The sequence below is a fragment of the Manis pentadactyla genome, chromosome 8, assembly GCF_030020395.1.
Source record: "Manis pentadactyla isolate mManPen7 chromosome 8, mManPen7.hap1, whole genome shotgun sequence".
Lineage (NCBI taxonomy): Eukaryota > Metazoa > Chordata > Mammalia > Pholidota > Manidae > Manis > Manis pentadactyla.
The window spans coordinates 97,442,945-97,464,846 of NC_080026.1; the positions used below are offsets into that span (position 1 = coordinate 97,442,945).

Consider the following 21,902-nt stretch of genomic DNA (forward strand, 5'->3'; position numbering starts at 1 on the left):
ATGAGGGAGCCATCTTGGAAGCAGATCCTTTATCAAGTCAACCCTTCAGATGACTGTAGCCCCAGCTAAAATCTGGACTGCAATTTCAGTGGGAGTCAGAACCACCCAGCTAAGCCATTCCTTAAAAATTTTTTAAATTAAGGTATCACTGATATATAATCTCATGAAGGTTTCACATGAACAACATTGTGGTTTCAACATTCACCCATATTATCAAGTCCCCCCCAACCCCATTGCAATCACTGTTCATCAGTGTAGTAAGATGCTATAGAGTCATTATTTGTCTTCTCTGTGCTATACTGCCTTCCCTGTGACCTACCTTTATTGTGAGTCCTGATTGTAGCCATTTCTTAATTTTTACCCACAGAAACTTTCAGATAATAAGATGTTTGTTGTTTTAAGCTTTAAGTGTTGGGGTAATTTGTTACTCAGCAATAGTGACTAATACTGTCTTCACTTTTCTTGATCACTCCTCAGGATGTGACATTATTCAGCTCTCCCTTCTCCACTGACTTTTTCCTCCGCCTTTGGCTTCCAGGTAAGTACTCCCTCATTAGTTCCTCTGCTTCTTGTTCCCTGGAACACCAGGGCTTGTTAGGCATCTACAGTCTTTATTCCTGTCCCCTCTCTCTCATTGACTTTAATCACACCCATGGTTAGTCATATTAAAACTAAAAATTTCATACCAATGTCTCCTGCCCAGACTTTTCTCTTAGGCTTCATAATTCCTATTGGACAACTCCATTTTAGTGGCCTCTGGCTCCTCACACTTACCTGAAATTGAATCATCTTCTCTTTCCTCACACCTATCCCTCTATCTGTAGCCTTCCCAACAGTGACTGGAACCTTTGTCCTCCCAGCTGCTCAAATTAGAAGTGTTGCTACCAACTATCCTAGATTCCTCTTCACTTGCTCCTTTCAGGACCTTTAGCATTTGACTCCAGCCACCTTTTTCTATAGGTTTTTCCAGCTTTACTTAATCACTTGTGGCTTCCAAATGATTCTTGACACTTCAAACCCCCATATGGCTTTGTACATGCCTCTTTCTAGAATTTGCTTTTCCATTCTTGACCTATTGGCTTTTAATTTGCTAAGACCTACTTCCAAACTTTAGTGCAGGTGTCTCCTAGTCTGACAACGGTGCCCACAGTTCTCTTGTGCTTACGTTAACATTGTACTTGTAACTCCTGAATTCCCCAACCGTTGTTGTGGGACAATTCTTTATGGAGTTTCTATATGTCTTGTGATAGGTTTTATCTCAAACTCTCAGTTCAAAGATGTTTGCATAGCAAACAGCCTTGGAGGGGCAGTGTCTCTCTCTGGGGAAGAGGGCAGATTTTATTTCCTGAGTATAATAATGTCACCCTCTGAAAAAAAGGTTGGTCAGGTTTGTTAGCAGCTCCTTACAAGACAGGGGGTTTCCTAAACTACAGGATTCCTCAGCTGTGACACAGACACATGGTGTACACAACTTCTGCCAAGTGTGCTCTGCATCATTCCTGTGGGGCATAGAGGGCAAGGGAAACTGATTTGAACATGAAGCATATGCAGCCTGCTGTGCCACAGGTAACAAAGTCCTTTGTCTCTGACCTTTGACTCTCACGTCTTCTGCCAGCATCTATGAACCTATGAAACTATGGCAGGCTAACTTGCTTGCTTGCAAGTAGGGTAAAATCTTGGATCCTTCACAGTTCTTGACACCTCTACATACACTTGACAATAAGTGCCTGAGAGCTTTGCTTCCCCTGAGGGTGGCAGAAGGTAGTTGTTCTGTAAGTAGTGCCTGCTACTAATGCTGCTTTGGTATAAGGGGCTTTGGATGTAAGTACACAGAAATATTTACTGAACCAAACTTTGAAATAAACTGCCATGATTCTTCTCTTGGTCATTAAATATTGTAAACATTTCTTGGGTTTGTTAGAGGGTGAAGCCTCAGATCTGTATTCTGTGGTAAAGTGAAATTCTCTGGAGGTTAAAAATGCTATAGATAGTTCACAATTAATTAAGTCCTCCTGCAGGTATTGGAGGTGACTGAGCACAGACTAGGTTTTTCTTGGGAGGTGATGTGTTTTACTGCAGTTGCGATGTCTGTCTCTGCCATTAGCCTCACAACAGCATCAAACATAGCTAGAGCAGACCAGTTCCCCGTGGAGCCACGGATGTCAGACCAATCTGTCTGAGCTTGAATGCAATAATCGGTGCTTCTGGTGCCTGAGCTCTGAGGAGCAAAGACTCTTCCATTCTTCTAACACTTCACATGAGTAATTCCAATCACTACCAGGCAAGATTGCTGGCTGGGCTTGCTCAAGGGACGGAAGTCCACTTGGCTGCAGCTCTGATCTCGTTTGATTTGGGAAGCACTATCTAGCTATCCTTTTCTTGGTGTAGGAGAAGGGTGGAACTTCGCAGCGTCTGAGCAGAGGTGTTTTTCAGAGCCAAAGGATCTGGAAAAAAAAGGCTTTGCGCGTGTACTCTGGCTCAGTGGCTATTAAAGTCAATGGCTATTAAAGACAATGGCTATTAAAGACAACTCATTTAAACTTGTCATTTTATAGATGAGGAAACTGGGGAACAGAGGGGTAAGTTGCTGAGATTGGCGATTGATTATGGAACCTCAATTAACCCCATTTCAATCTCATTAGGTGGCTTATTTTTTCTTGTTCCCTCGGATCCCTCACCGTTCCTGCCCACCCAAAGAACCCGAGTGCAACATTCTAATGCCTGGTCAGCATTATCCCTAAATTTTATAGCCGGCTTCACTCATCAAGACAGATACGGTTCTGAGCGTGTGTAAAGTCCCATTCCTCAGCGGGGCGGAGGCGGCATAAGAGGAACCGCAAGGCCAGAGCGGGGAAGAGGGGCGGGGCGCTCTGAGACGCGCGCACATACATTCAGGGAGGGGTAGCACCTGCGAGCCTCTAGGAGAGTCCCGCCCAGCATAGCAATTGCACCGCGGAGGGAGGCGGACAAGGAAGGAGTGAGGCGGCAGTGGTTCCCTGTGCCCACCTCGTTTCTCCCTGGGCCTGGAAAGGGGGTCTTGCAGAAGCGCACTTTGCATTTGCTCAGAGAAGACGCGAGTAACGCCCAGTTGACTCTTTCCAGACGCCGTATACGGGGACTGTGTCTGCAGAGTATGGGAACCATAGCCGAGAAAGGAAGTGAGAAGGCTGTACGTGACTGACGGGCGCGGCGGCAGCACCCAGTTGTGCCCGGACCCGCACGGGTACGCGCCTGACGCTCCGCCCCCGCCCGTGACGAGTACGCGAGGGGCCTCCGTCCCAGCCCCCGTCCGCACAGCCCCCACCGCGCTGCCTCCGCCGTTCCTCCGCCTTCTCGCCTTTGGGGTTGTCTTCGTCGCTGCCTGACCTGAGGTCCGCCAGCTTCTGCCTTTCCGGCCTCCGTCGATGGACGGAGACAGCTCACGCCGGGGTCGGGAGTGCCCTTGGTCCAAGTGGCTGTTTCGGAGCGGGTTGGAGTGGCCTACGGACGGCGCCACAGGGATAGGCGCGGCGGACAGCCCCGGGGCCAGTGTGGGGTCCTAGCGCGGGGAGGACAGGGTTGCGGCGGGCGGAACGGTGTCTCCTTCACTTCGCCCTCCAGGCGCGGCAGCTCTAGCCGCACTCCGAGCTAACCAAGCGGCCTCAACTGCGAGCCGAGCGGCGGCGGTGGCGGCGGCCCCCTCGGGAGACCACTAGGTACCGTCGTGCCCGCCTCACTCCGAGCTGGAGACCTAGGCCCCGGCGGCCACGACAGGACGGCTGAGCCGGACTCGTGGTCGGCCCCGGGAGCTAAGATGGCCGCGCCACCCCCGCGGGCCCCCGCCTGTCCCTGAGACCCCTCTTCTCTGACCACCTGTGTCCTCTGCTGACGGCACTTCTTGTTTCTTCTTCAGATCACCTCTTCCCACGGCCTCGCCATGGCGACCTTCGGACAGAGCTGCTCGCGGTGTAAGTAGGGTCTGTGCGGGATGGGGCGACGGTGGGATGGAAGTCGAAGCCTGTGGACCAAAAAACCGCAGCTTCTTTCCGCCCCATCTCTCCAAGGACTCGGAAATCCGCCCTTTTCTGTAGCCACTGCGCAGTCTGCATCCCGTGGCTCTGCGAAGGAGGAACCCAGATTTTGAGCTGCTTTATTTTGGGTAGGACCAGGCCTGGGAGTTGGTCTTGGCCGTGTTCACCTTCAGCTTTTGGACTTGCCTTTGATTAACTCAGAAGCAAGAGGTTATTAATTGTTGGTCTTTAAAGGATTGGATTAGCTTTCTGGAGGAAGTAGTAACCCCCCTTGTGAGAGCGCAAGGTCATTATATGCGCTCTTAAGGGCGTGGACGTGCTTTGTAGAATGAATGAGCTGGGGTAACGTGCTCAGATTGCTTGCCCTTAAGCAACGCAGCATTGGCCCAGGAATTGGCATATTAATACATTTAAAGTGCCATTTTGTGTATGGTTGATGTAGACACGAGTAAAACGGAGGTGGGCGTGTTCTAAATTCCAATACTAAAATTCCCCAAGTGTTAATTTTTTACTTTCTACTCCAGAATCGTGGTTTAGACGTCAGTGAAGGTTCTAAGGGATATACTGGGGGAGAGGGTCTTGTCTTAGGTTTTGATTGTATCTCATTTGATTAAATCGACCCTTTCCAGTGAATTTTGGCAGATATACCTGTATGCATAGATAGATGTATATGTGTGTATGTGTTTGACTACTTGTACTAGTCCAGTCCTAGGAGGTCCAGCCCATAAGGCACTGTTAGGAAAGAGTATAAAACCTAAATGTGATGTATTCCCACTAGAATGTTTAAACATTTTAACAGTAAGGTATTAACAAAGGGCCACGTGGTAGAAGCTGCTTGGGCTGAGAGTGGGGGTGGAGGAATTGATTAGGGCCTGGCAATACCTGTTTTGTGTTTTTTTAAACCTACCAATAATATTAAGACAAATGTAAAGGAAAGATATAACTGGCTTAGACGACGTCCGGGAAAGAATGTGAACCCTGTAGTACTCAGCCAATAAGGAACCAGGGGAGGGACTCGCGTACTAGGAGATAAGTTATTGGCGCCAAACTCCCCAGGTGTGCCTGCCCACCAGACACCCCATCTTGCAAGACCGTCATTAAAGCCTCGCTGTGCTGTTCTCTTTGTCTCCGTGTCCACTTATTGAATTTGGACCAGTGAGTGTGTTTCTCACAGGCACTACATAAATTTAGGGATACAAAGTCAGTTTTTCTATTTTGGAAGGAATTTCCCAAGTTTGTGTGGCCATTTAATTGTTGTTATCCATTTTACAAATACGTCTTGGTTGGCGATTACAGTTTTGTTGTAGTTTGTGGTGTTATCAAACACACCCCAGCAAGTTGGACTGCTTAAGTTTAAAAATGGCAGTGGGTCATCCTCTAGTAATTGGACAGAAAGTGGGAGAACAAGAATAACACTGGAATGTTTCTTCCAATGTATTTCTTACAGCAATATGTATTCCTCCATCATATGCTGACCTTGGCAAAGCTGCCAGAGATATTTTCAACAAAGGATTTGGTAAGAACTTCTAAAAAATTTTAGAAGTGAACATGTGTGTTTGGATTGCTTAGGGAAATTACTTTCTTCAAATTGTGAATACCTTGCTGCATTAATTCTTTTCTTAGATACAGTTTAGCTAAAATTTGTTAATTTAGTACTGTTAACAGTCCACATTTCCCACCACTCCAGTTTGTACAGATTTTTTCAAACCATCATTCAAGGAGTTTACCTTTAAGAAAAAACAGCTGGGCCTTCATTTCCCTCAGATACAGTTTAGGCCTTGGTTGACTACAATTATGATGTATTACTGTTCTGCTTTTGTGGTGGTGACTCCCAATGGGTTATTTTTTCAGGGGAATTTGGGTTTTCTTGAAAATTTTATTTCACACACACACACACACACACACACCCCTACTTTGCATTGTCATTTTTCCAGTTAACGATTATTAATCACAAGGGGAGATACCTCTTTGCAACAGTTCTCAGTTTCTGCCTTATAAACACTATTGGCTATTCTGAGATTTAAGTTGATTTTCTGATCTGATATTTAGGTTTGAAAATGGTTTGAAAGCATTTGTGTGTGTGCCATATATTCACCAAAACACTAGGCAAAGCTGCATAGAGCTTTTCTGTACTTTATGTGTCAGTTCATATAGAATAGCTTAAGTTTTTTTCATTTAAATTTTGTGTTATCAGTACACATTTTTATACCCCTCTGAATATATGAAATTTTTTTTTTTAGTGTGTAATGTATTATTGGTAAGCAGCTTTTATGCAAAAGAATCACTTTGTTATCTTCTTTCTACTTGAAGGTTTTGGGTTGGTGAAACTGGATGTGAAAACAAAGTCATGCAGTGGTGTGGTGAGTTTTAGATTATCTAATAAGTTCTGATGAGCCTTTATATAATTTTTCAACCCATGAAACAGTCGTAACTAAAAGACACCTGTCTGCTTTATCTTAAAGAAGAGATGGAAGTTAGTTTTGTCTTAAGGGATTTGCATGTAACTTGATTTATTTTGACTTTGGATGTGACTTCTGATTTTTGTAGTCTTTTGCCATATTACTTGCTGTGTATGCACAAGGAACTTAAGCAGGACACTGATCATTTGGGACTCTGTTTATTCAGTATAAGCTGGAAGGCAGGGAAACTATACTTTTTTGTAACATTTTCTTTTAATGCCTAAAAAACATTAAGCTTTCCGGGCATAAAAATACACAGCAACTCTTGATACCAGTGTACTAATGGTCATACTCTAGCAGCCCTCTTTGGAGAAGATTCACACCTGCATTTTGTGAATTTAGAGTCCTGATCTTAAAGAGGTTAATATTTTGGTGTTTGGATGCTTGATTTTGCTTAACAAACTCCCTCAAAGGGAGTAAAATTTGTGTAATTTTTTTTCTTCCTCAAAAATTTTTGAGATTGTTTTGGGGATGGATATAATGTGTATATATTGAATATTATTGATTATTTTGAAAAGTTCTTATAGTTAACTCCCTTAGTGCATGTAACTATTTAAAATGCATTATATATTTTTGTTACTTATTAAAATTCATCCTGTAGTTTTTTAATGCCCAGACTTGGATTTCTGGGGTTCCATTTTGGTTGTACCTGTCATTTGGTTTCTTTGCTCTAAAAAGAAGCCTGACTGTGCAGTGTGGTTGGACTTACTTGACTCAAGGTAAAAAGTTACAGGCAGTGACTTAGATGGGTTTGTTTTTTGTGTTCTTAAGCTATTGAGACCCTTACACTTGCTGTGTATTTGTTGAAACACAAAAGGCCTTTAAAAAAAAAAGTATAAGACTCAATTCGTGTGTTTAAAAAGCTTATTGGCTGGCTAGAGAGACAAACTGAACTTTAAACACTCAGAGATCTTATAGATCTTATACTAAATACTTACATAGTATAGATCTTATACTAGATAAATAAAAATCTTTGTTGGAAAAGAAAGGTTTATTGTGGACAGTTTTAAGGAATGTTTATGGAAATAGGTTTAAGATCATGAAGAATGTATAGGAGTTCAGTTAGATACATCATGTTTTTGTTTCCATTTAATGTATATAATTCATCAAGTGTGGTACTGATCTTATGTACCTGACCCCAAATAAGTCGCACTAATGACTGGTTCTGTTTTCTCACCTGAACAGCAGAGATGTCCAGGCCACCCCAGAATGTAGACATCTAAATGTCTTCGTGATGGAGCGAAGGGTGTAAGCTCTGCCAGTGGTGGCATCTGGCCCAATTTCGGTCCCTCAGTGTGATCTTGGTTTTGTGTCTTGAGGATTCCTTGGCATGTATATAGGCTGACTCTTAATTATGTGGACTGATGGATGGCAGTGGGTGGGGCCTCAAGTCACTAGTCAATGTCATTCACGGTTAAAAATAGCTGCTCATACATATTCCCCATTCCAGGTATCTGCTAGAACATGCTCCATGTATGTATTTTTAATAATATTCTCCTTTTGTGTGGAGCACATGAAAATGCACAGAGCTTTTCACAGTGCCAGTCTAGTTTAGTCCTTCAGAGGTCAGTTTTGTTAACTACAATTGAGGAAACACCCAGAAAAGTGAAGTGTCTTCCTCAGTGTTACTTGTTTAGTAAGAGACAGCCAGAACTGAATGCCACAACTCCTTTAACTTAATATCCAGTGTGCTTTCCTAATGTAATCTGTGCTTTTTAGTGTGGGCATTGAGTGCCAAGCTTTGATTGGAAATTCCTATTAATGAATGCATCTAATTTCAGAGATTGTAATTAAGACCAGAGAATTTGAGTCTGTTTCACTGCAGAGTAGTAGTTATACAAATGTTCTCCTTTCTAAGTGAAGGATGATTGGCCTTTTCCCCTATTGATACAGCTTTTCATAATTCCGCACTCTGCAGGTGTCAGTTTCAGGTTAAAGTTCTCCATTAGTTCAGGTCAGTTGTCTTCTGTAGACTGGGCTTTCCAGTTTCCAAAAGTTACAGCTGTCATTAGCAGTCAGACTGTGAATCACAACCCTCAGAGAGCATTTTGATGCTTTATCTTGAAGATTTCAGTGTCTGCCTGTGTAGTGAGCTTTGAAAGATTATTAGCTTTCTGGATTTATTTGTAGTAGATTGTAAGTTTAAGTATGCCCTCTTCCATATTATGCTTTCCTCTTAATTGATGTGCAATTAGTGATTAGCAAGTTACTTATATTTGCTTCAAACAAGATTATATAATGCACTTCACATTGTTCCTTGTATTAGATTATTTTTTTCTGATATGTTATACATAGTATAGTTCATATTATGCATGATACAAACCAGTTGAGTGTATTTCTTATAATTTCCTCCCCTTTTTTATAAGATTGTGAAAGATACTTGGAAAGGCATGAAACTTGGTGAAGTCTCTTTATCTCAGGAAAACAATATTGGCACCGAAGAATTAAATTTTTTTTTTCATGGCATGGATTCCTACAGTGGAGTGCTTTCCTTTTAAGGATTTTCAGTAAACAGTTCATTATGAATCGTGTGTCAGTTATTATAAAGTCTGATTTTAATATTAGGGATCTGTGATTAACCATAATCATTTTTTTAGTGTTTTATTCACTATTGGGTAGATTGGATTCAGTGCCAGAACATCCACCGCTCACCCAACAAACTAATTATTGAATCCCAAATAAAATCACCCGATTTAGTGGAAGTTTCCTTAAAAAAGAACACAGTTTGTTATTCACTTGAGAATTAGATACAGGTTAACTTGTGATCAGTTCCTTGGAAATGTCAGCTGTAAGTAGGGTGACAGTAATTTATAGGCTGACTTATCATTCTTACCTGTACTCAAGAGAGTAGCAGAGAGTTGGAGTATTCAGAAAGCTAGAAAAAAGAGGATTAGTGATATCACAGTTGACTCTTGAATAACATAGTTTTCAACTGCACAGGTCCACTTGTATGTGGGTTTTTTTTCAATGAATATATTGGAAAACATTTTTGGAGTTCTGTGACAATTTGAAAAAATTTTCCCCCAGCTTACTTTATTATAAGAATACAGTATATGATATGTACAGCATACAAAATGTCTTAATTGGCTTACTGTTACACTAGTAAGGCTTGCAGTCCACAGTAGGCTATCAGTATGAACTTTTGGGGAGTCAAAAGTTACATTTGGATTTTTGACTGTGTGCTGCCCCCCACCCCACCCCCTGCCATTGTCAAGGATCAACCATACTGTTTCAGTGGGGTTTTTTTGTTTTGTGTAAGTTAGGCAGTGGATTCTTTTATACTTATGAGAAAGTCCATGAATTATTTATTGTCTTACTAGGAATTCTCAACATCTGGTTCATCTAATACAGACACTGGTAAAGTTACTGGGACTTTGGAGACCAAATATAAATGGTGTGAGTATGGTCTGACTTTCACAGAAAAATGGAACACTGATAACACTTTGGGAACAGAAATCGCAATTGAAGACCAGGTAAGATTCTGAAAATATGCATTAATATTAATTTTATTTTTTGTTTCAAAAAGGAAAAAGCTGAAAACAAATTCTTTTCTTTCAAAATAGATTTGTCAAGGTTTGAAACTGACATTTGATACCACCTTTTCACCGAACACGGGGTAGGCATGGATAAACATTTTTATTTGCTTTAAATTTAAAAACATTTCTTTTCTGCATGTTTGGGGGAGGATTCACATTTACTGTTTGATAGTTTATAAGGCTGCCTTGTAGTGAATTTCTGTTTCTGCATTTGGAGCATGAGTACTGTGTTGCTATTGCTGGCTTGCTGCAGGTGTTTCGTTTTTTTTGTATGTGTATGTATGTATAAAATAATACTGAAAAGTCTGGTTTAATACATGTTGGCCGTTTTCCTGTAGCATTACATATGCTGCAGTGTGATTATTTGCCTCTTCATTATGGCAGTAACTTAGGTAATGAACATGTTTCTAATAGGTTTTTGTGACTAATAGCTAGTTCTGCAAAGCAGTCTTCCTGTAGTGGTAGCAGTCCATTTACCCCATTGCGCCATTGTCGTGGAGTTCATTGAACTGTATTTTTTTATTTTATGATTATCCTACTACTAATTTTACTCCCCAGTTATACTGTAGTTCATTTAAATCTGTTTTGTGCCCTCTGTGCAGAAGTTATATGTGTAAGTTTTTCCCTGTGGTGTCAGTTTTAAGTCAGTTTATTCTTTTTCCAGAAAGAAAAGTGGTAAAATCAAGTCTTCTTACAAGAGGGAGTGTATAAACCTTGGTTGTGATGTTGACTTTGATTTTGCTGGGCCTGCAATCCATGGTTCAGCTGTCTTTGGTTATGAGGGCTGGCTTGCTGGGTACCAGATGACCTTTGACAGTGCCAAATCAAAGCTGACAAGGAATAACTTTGCTGTGGGCTACAGAACTGGAGACTTCCAGCTACACACTAATGTGTAAGTATTTTTTTTCTGTGGGATATTATGTAGGACTTTTGGGTGATATTGATATCTCCTGTCATCTCTCTGAATCTAGGTACAACCTAGATGATTTCTTTTAATGTAAAAAGATTGTCTTTGGGCATTACCTAGGGTGCTTCTCAAAAGTGTATAGAAAAAAAATGTTGGTTTGGAGGATTTAATAATAAGGGTAACTGTTGTAACGGTGTATATTTGAAACCAACATAAGACTGTGTATCAGTGATACTTTAGTAAAAAAAAAAATGTTGGTCTGACTTGGTGCTGAGAGTGAGTTGTTCATTTCATATGAGGCTTGGTATGCTTTTGATTTTTGGAAGAGGCTAAGACATTGCCAAACTCTACCAGTGTATTCATTTGACATAATTGTCTATGACGTGCAAGGTGCTAATTTGATATAATTGCCTATAATGTATGGTGTTTTTACCTAACCCAAATACATGTGGGAAAGACTTAAAAAGAATATTTTTCCCTTATAAAAATAGTGAATTCTGTGTAACACAGGTACAAAGAAGGAACCCATAATTTCCTCACCTAAATATATAATTTCTGTTAATTGTTAAATATTTTGGTGTTTCGTTTTTTTTGTATGTGTATGTATGTATAAAATAATACTGAAAAGTCTGGTTTATACCTCTTTCCCCCTACTTTAATACATGTTGGCCGTTTTCCTGTAGCATTACATATGCTGCAGTGTGATTATTAGTATGGTAATTCTGCTCTGTGGATGTAACATGACGTATTTGACCAGTCCTTGTTTTTGGATATAGGCTGGGAAAACAGCCTTTACAACTTTCTCAAGTTTTCAGTAGAACATTAGAGACCCATATGAACAATTGTTTTTATTTAGAACTAATGCTACATCATCAGCCTAGTGCCTAAGATGTTATTACATTGACTATTCTAAATTTTACTAATTTAAAATATCTTAAAGCAATGATGGGACAGAATTTGGAGGATCAATCTATCAGAAAGTATGTGAAGATCTTGACACTTCAGTAAACCTTGCTTGGACATCAGGTACCAACTGCACCCGCTTTGGCATTGCAGCTAAGTATCAGTTGGACCCTACTGCTTCCATTTCTGTGAGTATTGCTGTGGGCTTAGGATGGGGTTTTGGTTGTGGGTATTAGTCTTTGGGTATATTGAATTGTGTTGAAAACTTGACCTGTGGTTCACACAATCCCTAGTTTATACACAGGTGGGGATTAGAATTTGGAATGCTGCTTTATCACTGAAGACAGTGTTAGAGAAGTTTGATATTTAGGCCCTGGGAAGCCAGTGTTTTGGGTCCTGGGTAGTTCTTGTTGGGGAGTAATAGCACTTTGTTACTTTGTCATTCTGTGAGGAATAGTACTTTGTTACTTAGACTTTGTCTTTTTATGGTTTACAAAATATCTTCATATTTGATCTGAGAGGTCAGTGGTACACTTGCCATTTTGCAGATAAAGAAACCAAAGCTAGGAGAGAGAGAGAGGACTTAGCACTGCTAAGGAGAGAGGGAAGATGGGGTAGTCCAGGACGAGACTGCATGTCTTGAGTTCCCCCTTGAACAGGCTAACCATCTAAGTCATCCTGCTTTGCTTGGGACTATGCCAGCTTTAGCATTAATTCCTGCATCCCAAAGACTCCCTCCCTCCTGTCCCCACCCATCCACGGTTAGCTGGGTCGGCTGACCAACCACCCTAGTCCTGTCCTTAGGCTCTTTTTGGTATTCCTTCCCTCAGTCATAGTGGGTTGAGGTAGGGAGTGCAGTGTGGTATAAAGGTATAAAGGGGCCGGCTCCAGTTTCAGGCAGATGAGCCAGCTGTTCGTGTGTCAGTTTGTGCTGTACTATACTGGGAATGAAAGAAAGTTAAACCTATGATGAAAGTTACTTCTGCTACATAAAGTGATCTTCATTCTTGAGAACTATATGTCTTGATAATTTAGGCAGTTGAATTTAGCTCCATTCTTGTTTGACCTTAGTACAGTTGTAATCAGCGAGAAGGAGTAGCACCCAGAAAGCTTTTCCCATTGGCAAGGTAGTGATTCATTTGTTTTTCCCTTCTATTTCTAACTGTACTGCAGCAACTAAGACCTTAGGCGTCACACAGCACTGTTCTCTGGTAGCTACTTTGTTCTGCTTTTCAGATGTATGTCTGTGACACCAGCACAGATACAATGCCAACTGAAGATGCAGCTCTCATAACCTAGAATGGAAAGGCATCTTGGGGTCTGTGAGCCATTGAGTGACTCCTGGGGATTATCCAGCATTTCCCACCTAAGTAGTGCTGCATTGCCCCAGTTGAGCATCACTCCATCACAATTTCATGGTTGACTCCTATTCTAAAATAATAGGAGTTTATATACAGTGTTAGGCTCTTAGTTTGTTGGGCACAAGATGGTCACTAGTGGGGCATTTCTTCCTTAGACAAATAACTCATATTATTGGTGGCTCATGAACACTTGGCTATAGTGTCAAGTGAATTTGTGCACCGTTTATGTGACTTTTGCCTGTGGTTACATCATTTTTCTCTCTGGGTTGGGCTGTTTTGATTTTACACATTAAAAAAAGAGTGTAGACATCACATCATTTCCAAATCTATTTTGAACCCAGAGGCTGTATGGTACCTTTTTTACTACCATAGCACCCAAAATGCTGAAGAGCAGTTAACTAGCTAGACAGCTTAGGCCCTGGAGATTTGTTAAGGTGCCCCATTTACAGCCATAGGCACCTGGTGTGGCTTAATGATAGTAGTGGGAGAGAATAGCACTTTTCTTTACCACGTTTTGCTCTCTGGAGTCCATTTCAGCTCTTGAAGTCTGTGACTAAATACTTAGGTAATAGAGTTTTGCAAGGAGGGCAAGGCCTGGATTGGTAAATACCGCCGCATTGGAACTTCTAAGGCATGGTCTAGTTACATAGAGCCCAGACCCATGGGCATTAACTAAAATTGAGAATGTGAGGTAAAGGATTTTTAGTCGATCTGTTTCTTTGGGGGAAGTGCTTGTCATTTGGAGATTTGGAACATTCATGGTTCTGAATCTTTAGGAAGATCCCTGAAAGTAGTAATGTGTGTGACTGAATCATAAATTTAAACTTCACATACCACACTGTGAGGCTGGTGTGTGCCACAACCAGTGAACCTGGTGGACTTTCTATTAGTCACATTTGGGCATGGTTTTACTGTGCTAGATTAGACTCAACAAGGACGATTTTTATGAGAGCTGCTTAGGCTTTTGTGCCACACGGACAGTTTGGAGTCTGTAGACACATCCCAGTAGATAAGAGTGTTGTGCCCTGTGACAATTTGGTTTTTGAGTTTAATGACTAAGAATTAAGTGGCTTTTGTTTGGCTTAATAACTACTAAATTTTATTAGCTCACATGTGAATAAAGAAGCTGGACACTTCATGATTGTATGTCAGGGAAACCTGCAGGGGCTTTATCTCCACTTGGAAATGTTTCTTACAGTTGTTTCTGCATTTTAGGCAAAAGTCAACAACTCTAGTTTAATTGGAGTGGGCTATACTCAGACACTGAGGCCTGGTAAGTATTCCTGATAATAGGATTGTTCTGATAGTCTTATAGGGGAGTAATAGAATTTGTTACTTTGTTATTCTGTGGGGAATAGTACTTTGTTACTTTGACTTTGTCTTTTTATGGTTTACAAAATATCTTCACATTTTGTAAGCACACAGAAGAGTACATTGAACACGTTTACCTTTTGTCACAGTTTTGTATGTATTCCTCTTCGCTTTTTTTGTCTTTGCTAGGTTGTTTGGAAGTTGCAGCTATATCATGACACTTCCCTAAATATTCAGCATGCATCTCCTCAGAATAAGAACCTTTTACTGTTCTGCATAATCACAAAACATTATTCCATCTAAGAAAGTTATCAGTGATACCGTATTACTATTTAATACCCGTTCTCTATTCACTTTCCTCACTTGTACCTAAAATGTCTTGTAATATTCCTATCTCCAGTTATAGTTCACTCATTGCTTTGGTGGTTTAGTCTGTATAATCTCATTTTGAGATTATACATATTTTGAGCCTTGCTGTGTTTTCTTCTCAAACTTAAGTGTGTGCATGAATCATCTGGAGAATCTTGTGAAGATGCAGATTCTGATCCCACTGATCTGGAATAAGGGAGGGGTTCTGTCTTTCTAACAGGCTCGTCTGTGATGTCAATGTCAATGGTTTTTGAACCACCATTTGAATAGCAACGTTCTAAAGCACCTGGAACTTTTTCCTCCTCAAAATATGTATTTTTCCCCAGATTTGTTACTTTTGACTATCTTGAAACCTAAAGAAATGAATGGTACCATGAACACCCATAGACCTTATTCACCAATTACTACCATTTACCACGTATTCATGCATAATCTTTTTTTCTCCACATGCCCTTATGAATTACTTACATGTATATTTTGTAGACCTGTAGATACATCACCCCTGGCATGTATTTCCTAAGAGTAAGACTTTGTTCATTACTACAATACCATTGTCACAGCTAAGTCAATTAACATTAGTTGAATACCGATATGTAGTGTATATATTAAGATTTCCCCATGTCTCTCTTTATTGTAGTTTTTCCTTTCCAGAATCCAGTTATGATTTTCTTTTAGTTTGGACAGTGTATTATTGAACATTATTGTATTTTCTAGAACACTTTGAACTTCATTAACATTTTTAAGCTCTTTTGACTTGGCTTACCAAGGACAGTGCCAACATTCTCTGTTGTATCTCAAACACTCCCAAGTGCCCTCTGGTGGCTGTCTCTAGTAGATCAGTTTTGAAGAAAAGTGACAGGCAGGATCTGGGGTGATTATTAAAGACTAGACTCTCATGCAGTGTTTCAGGCATGTCGTGGTTGTCCTCTTGTTTACAGGTGTGAAGCTTACACTGTCTGCGCTGGTAGATGGGAAGAGCATTAATGCTGGAGGCCACAAGCTTGGGCTTGCCCTGGAGTTGGAGGCTTAATCTAGCCAAAAGAAACCTCTGGAAATGGATGTTGGAAGATTTGGCCTTAATATTATTTCCAGTATGACCAGCAGGCTTTCCTCCCACAAAGAAGGTGATCAGAACAAAGGATGATCTAAACAAGAGCTGTATTTTAAATATTTAGACAGTTACTTGTTAGCTGGTTTCTAGTTGAATTGGGTATCTAGTTACCAATGCTGCAATCTTGCAGTCACCTATACATTATTTAAATGTATTTAACTGTTAAATCTGCTACCCACCAATAATGAAATAGACCTTTATGAAAACTGTGTGGTTGTGTGCATGTTTGTTTTTATGTTCCTTTTAACATGGAATTTTGCCATTGAATGAGATGGATCAGTGGAAGTTTGAAGAGGTTAAAAAAATTTAGTTGAATTCAACCACGGTTAGAAGTACTTTTCATATTCCTAAGCATTACAGATTATGAATAAACAAGTATACGTAATTAGTGACTCCCAAGTATTTGCAGAGTTAGAAATTTGCCAGCTAAGGTCCAATCTCTCTGGTATCTAGCTGATACTTACTTTTCTTGTGAGCATTTTGCCTTTTACCTAAATATGTGCCACAAAGTCCTCTGTGTCCTTACAGCAACTCTCATGAGCTTTTTAGACTATAGTAAGAGGATACATGCCTTTATATCTTCAGTTTGTAAGTTTGTGCAACATCACTGAATTGTTAACCTCAGGTTGCACTGGAGAGTAAGCAATTAAGTTAGTTAAATGAAGGGATGGTGCTGAAAGTTAAAAGTATACATGTCACCCTGCAGGCCGCTGCAGTGGGAAATGAGCCAGGCTCTAATAGGTGGAATGGGCCTAGATGTAGGGAAATGGAGTAAGGTGTATAGACAATGTTACTAGCCAGAGGGATTGTGAGGGGATTATACAGGCCCAGGGAGAGGTCATTACTCATTTCTGTCTAGTCAGACACTGAAAAGTTTGGGCTTACATTTGAGACCAGAGGCAATGCCTTCAGGCTTTGTGGCCATTAGCCTTCACCTGGACTTGGGCTGAGTGATAGAAATTAACAGGTGATTTCCAGTTGGGAAAGCAGGACAGAGCAACTTTTTTGATGGGAAGAGACAGTTTGAAGGATATGATCAAAGGTTAGAGAAGGAGGAGATCTGTTCAACAGATTTGTAATGTTAGACCCAAGATACAGTTTGAAACCTGAGAACAAGTAAGAAAATGTGGTATACCTTAAGGCTCATTACTCAAAAAGTGACACATTCTGAACATTTCCAGGTCAGAAGAACCTGATGAGATGAGAAAGCCTAACAAAATTTCACGTATTTTGGCGTCTCTGGTCTAAGGGACTGGCTGGAATGGCCCACATGAACAACACGTACATGCTTGATAGCAGAAAGTTGGACCTGGAACCAGTTTGAGTCAGGGCCTCTTGCTAGGTAAGAGGAAAAACAGGAAGATGTCTGCTCACACTATGTGTGAAAGCACCTCGCGCGTGTTTGGGATAGATGAGAGAAGTGTGAAGTAGAGTGGCAGACTCAGGCTGCTGGGGTGCTCATCAGGGAGGAGACTGCTCATAGGACTGGGGGCATCTGAACCCCTCTGGATGGCTGCTGCCCTTCAGCCTCATGCTGTGGCTGGGGTTCAACAGGTCCAATACTTTGGACTAGGGGTGTGACCGTATGGTGTGGCACGAGTGAGTTACCAGTTTGTCAGGGACCTATTTACAGTAAAGTGGACCTACTCACCTGTGTGCATCTTAAGCTTTCGTGAATGGGAGAGAAAGGTAAGTTTACAATGGAGCTGTAGGATTATTAAAGGCACCAGCAGTGGGCTCTTGAGGCTCTTGTGACCCTGGATGTACCAGCTTTCAGGTGTACACCACTGAGGCCTAACCAGGTGGTGGCAAAACCTAAGTGTATTATAGGCTGATGCCACTTCTGTCCGAGATGTGTTAGTGTAAAGAAAATAGATCTGAGCCTGGTATTCACCTGTGGACTGGAGATAAGATCTACGGCACTGGGGAGATGTAAACAAAAGAAGTGAAGCACCTGGCTCCCTTTCCATCTCTGCTCATAGATGTTGATGCTGGAAAGCCTAACTTTCCCTTCATCTTCCTCTGGGAAGCTTGTTAAAAATTGCCGTACCGATGGTCGTTTACTGTATTATAGGCCTGTCTGCTTCACATCTCTCTGACCAATGATCCTACTTGGTCCCTCACTTAAGTCAACATTGAAGTCTTCAGGGCTAAGCCAAGTGGCCTGATTCTCAGAGGTGATGTCCACTGACCAGGGCCTCCACTGCAGAGGTGAGGCTGAGCTGACAGCTCTGTGAAAACAGGCCTGGAACTGGCATAACCTACTACAGAAGGGGCAACCCTGGGCCCCTGGCAAGGCCTCTCCTGTTTTCAGGTCCCAGATAAGGTCTACCCACCAGTCCCAGCTTTATAGGAACTTCATTCACTTGCCCCTCTGAGGAAGAGAGGAGGGAGAACAAGGAGAGCTCCACCCCAGCGTCTGTGGAGCGGAGGCAAACCTGAGTTGCTGGGGGTCTCTGACCAGTGGCATGTGGCTAGGTCAATTCAGACGTTATATCCTGCCTCCAGTCAGCTTGAGGCTGTTGTGGTTTGGCCACAGCCTTGGTGTCCGGCGACCCTCAGCAGTGTGCCAGGGAGATGAATACCTGACCTCAAGGATCCTTTTTGTGCCGAAGAGCTGCCCTAGTCAGTGCTGGGCTTTCCCTCCCTATTCCACTTCCCAGTGTCCCACTTAGCTTGTGACTATGGAGTCTCAGAAGATTGTGAAATCAGGCCCCACTTTATTGTAGGATTTAAAACAGGGTCAAAGGCAGGGGGTTCTGAGGTCCCCTCCCTGGAGGCCACTAGCTAAGGACCAGCCTTAGATCTTGAAGGCTAATGTGAGGCCATCGCCCAGTGGCAGGAGGCTGATGTGGACCCTGGCGTCCCGCAAGATGCGCTCATTCAGGTTTCGCACACACTGTGCCGCTGTATCCCGCGGTTGGGGCTGCAACACCTCCCCACGCCACAGGACCTGTGGGGCGGGGCATTACGGAGGGCCGGGCCTCAGAGGGAGGTGCCTGAGCAGGCTGGGCAGGACTAGAGCAGGAGAGCCTGGCGCACGGGCTTGAGGTGGAGCTTATGGGAGTACACTGGACGGGGCTCACTCAGGACGGAGCCAGGGTAGAAGATGGGGACCTAGCCCTAGGGAGTCCTTTCTTTACTGCTTACGTTGAGGACAGCGAGGACACCTCCAGGTCGCAGCAGCTGCAAGCACCGCTCATAGTAGGCGGCACAGTTCTCCTTGTCTGCGTCCACCACGGCCATGTCGTATGTGCCGGCCTCATCAGCGGCCAGGAGCTCATCTTGCGGGGGAGGGAGGGGCAGATGCTGCTAGGTCTGCAGGCCTCAGCTGCTGGAAGCCCCTGTGCAGGCTGGCCCAGGTGCTGGGACCACTCAGGGCCTCTGGTGGCCTTAAGGGCACCGGCCCTGCCACCCTGCATGTGGCTGCATACCGTGCAACCGGGTGGTGGGGGACTGGGTTGACCCAAGCTTGTCTGGCAGACCTGTCACTAGCTTGGGCCCAGTGGCCTCATTTGGGAAAGGGTGCCAAAGCCCTTTCCGCTCTATTGCTCACCCAGGGTCTCCAGGGCAGGCTTCAACCGAAGGTCGATCTTATGCTCCTCCTCAGCCTGTGGACCGAGTGGGGTCAGAGCCAGCATATCCCTTGTGGAACTGGGAGTGCAGGGCTCCAGGGGGATAGGGCCTTAGGTGTGTGGGACACTCACCAGCCTCCACAGGGGCCTCCCCAGCTCCGGTGGCCCTGCGTTCACTTCGCAGGTAACCACGCGCCCGGCTGGGGGCAGCGCCAGGGCCAACGCTAGGGCTGAGTAGCCTGTGAAAGTTCCTGAAGACAGGGACACGGTCAGGCTCAGGCCAGAGTGGAGGGGGAGGCTAGCCCGGTGACTGTCCCCTAGTGATCCTGGTCGTGCCCTACCCAGGTCCAGCGCCTTCTTGGCCTTGATGAGCCGCGCCAGGTTGGCCAGAAGCTGGGCCTGTTCACAGGTCATCATGGAATCCCCCTGCGGCTGCTCCAGGGTCAGCTGTGTGTGGAGAGGGTCTCATCAGCTCTGCCAGTCACCCAGGTGAGCCCCAGGCTCAGACCCCCAGCGCGGACTATGGGCGTGGCCTGGTGGAGGGCGGAGACCGGCTTCAGGGAACTCCCACCGCGCCCCGTAGGTCTGAGAAGCCCGGAAACCGAGACCGTCGCCACCGGCCCAAGGTCACACGAGAGCACGTGGGGTTCGCCCGGCCCTGCTGACCAGCCGCAGGTTCCGCAGCGCCGGGTGCTCCCGCATGGAGCGGCTCAGCAGATACTGCCACAGGGGGCTGTCCTCAGGCGGCAGCAGGCGCTTCTCTCGCCGGGATAGCCATGGAGGGCACCGTCGCCCTGCCGGGGAGAGGGTGCTGGCTCAGGGCCTGGGACTCCAGGGCGCTAGGGCTGCGCTTCGGCCGCAGCCAGCCTCGTGGATTCACGGGCGCCGCTCCAGCGCCCGCCCCTGCCCGCGGTGGTCTCTGCGGAGGGTGCCGCAGGCCTGGCCCTACTCACCCAGGAAGAGCCCAGTGGCGAAGGCGGCGCCCAGCGCGGCCGAGCCCAGGGCCAGCGCGGCGGGTAGAGAGAGCCGGGGCACGGGCTGGGTCATAGTGCGGGCAGGAGGCGGCGGCGTCCAAGTCACTTGTGCTGGGGCTACTGGGACCCGCGGACCCTCCAGGCTCCGCCTTGTTAGGCACTGCCTGCGAGCCGCGGCCTCGATTGCCATCTCGCGGCCACACAGTCTTACTGCAAGCCCTGCACGAGCGAACCGGCGCCACCTGGTGGCCGCGCTCGGAACTGCGCCCTGCGGGGAATAAGCCCTGCATCTGGGGTCTAGGATCTCCTCCAGAAGAAGCCTGCAGTCTAGGGGCCTGGGTTAGGGAGGAAATATTTGATGCGCTACCCGCCTATGCTTCTTCCTCATCGCTACCATTTCTTCTGAGACCCTCGGGCATATCTCGGTGGGTGGGCCATTAGTATAACAGGATAGTAAGGAGTACAAAGTGAAAGAAATTTAAAGGAACCCCAGGAGGAATCAAGGGACGGCTCTTGGTGGAGGGACCAAGGGTGTCAGGATGAAGGAGTGAAGGACTTGATTTTGGGGGACACGAATACAGGTGGGGCTCAGGAGCCCTGGCCAGGTCTGGTCGATGGGGCGTTGAGACAGCATCCTTAGAATCTTGCCCTTGGGTGCCAGATAGACATGAGTGTGAGGTCTGGGCCCATCAGTTCCTCTGAGCCTCAGTTTCCTCTGTGTAAAGTGAGGGACCACAGTCTTACTGTAAAGGGCACCAGATCCCACAGCCTCGCACACAAGTAGGTGCTCAGTAAATGGCAGCTACTGTTTACGATCATAGGATGCAGTGAAGACATCTTGTAGAGGAAAGAGATCAGAGGGCAAGTGAGGCCCCTTGTGGGGCTGCCCTGCAGGGACGCTATCCAGCAAGCACTGATTGAACACCACCTACTGTTAAACTGTGGGAGGGGAAAGACACTGTCCTGGCTTAGTGTTCTTAGTGAAGCTGCGTTCAAAGGCCGCAGGACACAGAGCTGGTGAGCAACCCCAGCTTCCCAATTTCCTATTCTGTAAAATGGGATTAATAGTCTTGACCTCCCAGTGGATGAAGTGAGAAAGTCAGGAGAAGGATTTACACATGGCCCGGCACTTAGTGGGCTCTGCTACGTTTAAGAGGAGTCAAAGTCCAAAGGGCAGAAGGTCATCCGGCCGCTGCTGTGGCAGTCCCCTGGGGTAGCTGCTGGAGCAGCCTGTTTGGTAACCACGCTGGCCAGACTAGAGCTCCACCGTGGGGCTTCCCCAAGGGAGACTTGAGGCGCAAGCGAGGCCCGGAGGCAGGCTTGCTCGGGGTGATGTCAGTGACAAAGCGGCTTGGCTGAGGCTGAAGACCAGACGAGTGGAGACTG

The 21,902-nt window shown here is 44.6% G+C and overlaps 2 protein-coding genes across 4 annotated transcripts; one reads left to right on the forward strand and one right to left on the reverse strand.

The window, feature by feature from the left end:
* The first annotated feature begins 3,524 nt into the window (after positions 1–3,524).
* VDAC2 (voltage dependent anion channel 2) lies at positions 3,525–16,176 on the forward strand. Its single transcript, XM_036928615.2, has 10 exons — positions 3,525–3,695; positions 3,893–3,947; positions 5,458–5,526; positions 6,321–6,370; positions 9,790–9,942; positions 10,033–10,085; positions 10,670–10,897; positions 11,853–12,003; positions 14,392–14,449; positions 15,795–16,176. The coding sequence occupies exons 2-10, from the start codon at positions 3,917–3,919 to the stop codon at positions 15,884–15,886; spliced, it is 885 nt and encodes a 294-aa protein (XP_036784510.1). The 5' UTR covers positions 3,525–3,695; positions 3,893–3,916; the 3' UTR covers positions 15,887–16,176.
* A 1,913-nt stretch (positions 16,177–18,089) lies between these two features.
* Positions 18,090–20,684, reverse strand: COMTD1 (catechol-O-methyltransferase domain containing 1). Of its 3 annotated transcripts, none has more exons than XM_036928613.2 (7): positions 20,496–20,684; positions 20,209–20,336; positions 19,884–19,989; positions 19,675–19,793; positions 19,524–19,578; positions 19,118–19,251; positions 18,090–18,198 (listed from the first exon to the last, which is right to left on the reverse strand). In XM_036928613.2, the coding sequence occupies exons 1-7, from the start codon at positions 20,587–20,589 to the stop codon at positions 18,139–18,141; spliced, it is 696 nt and encodes a 231-aa protein (XP_036784508.2). In that variant the 5' UTR covers positions 20,590–20,684; the 3' UTR covers positions 18,090–18,138. The 3 variants fall into 3 exon arrangements, with proteins under 3 accessions (XP_036784508.2, XP_036784506.2, XP_036784509.2); XM_036928611.2 differs by lacking the exon at positions 18,090–18,198 and adding an exon at positions 18,668–18,920 and having other exon boundaries at positions 20,496–20,683; XM_036928614.2 differs by lacking the exons at positions 18,090–18,198; positions 19,524–19,578 and adding an exon at positions 18,668–18,920.
* Positions 20,685–21,902: the final 1,218 nt, after the last annotated feature.

Bases quoted from the DNA above. Each gene is read 5' to 3' on its own strand.
- VDAC2 (XM_036928615.2), top strand. From the start codon at position 3,917: ATGGCGACCTTCGGACAGAGCTGCTCGCGGT. The intron at 10,086-10,669 runs GTAGGCATGGAT...TTCTTTTTCCAG, and splicing joins ACCTTTTCACCGAACACGGG to AAAGAAAAGTGGTAAAATCA. The intron at 12,004-14,391 runs GTGAGTATTGCT...TCTGCATTTTAG, and splicing joins ACCCTACTGCTTCCATTTCT to GCAAAAGTCAACAACTCTAG.
- COMTD1 (XM_036928611.2), bottom strand. From the start codon at position 20,589: ATGACCCAGCCCGTGCCCCGGCTCTCTCTACCCGCCGCGCTGGCCCTG. The intron at 19,579-19,674 runs GTGAGTGTCCCA...CTCGGTCCACAG, and splicing joins GGAGGCCCCTGTGGAGGCTG to GCTGAGGAGGAGCATAAGAT. The intron at 18,921-19,117 runs GTAAGCAGTAAA...CCCGCCCCACAG, and splicing joins GTGTCCTCGCTGTCCTCAAC to GTCCTGTGGCGTGGGGAGGT.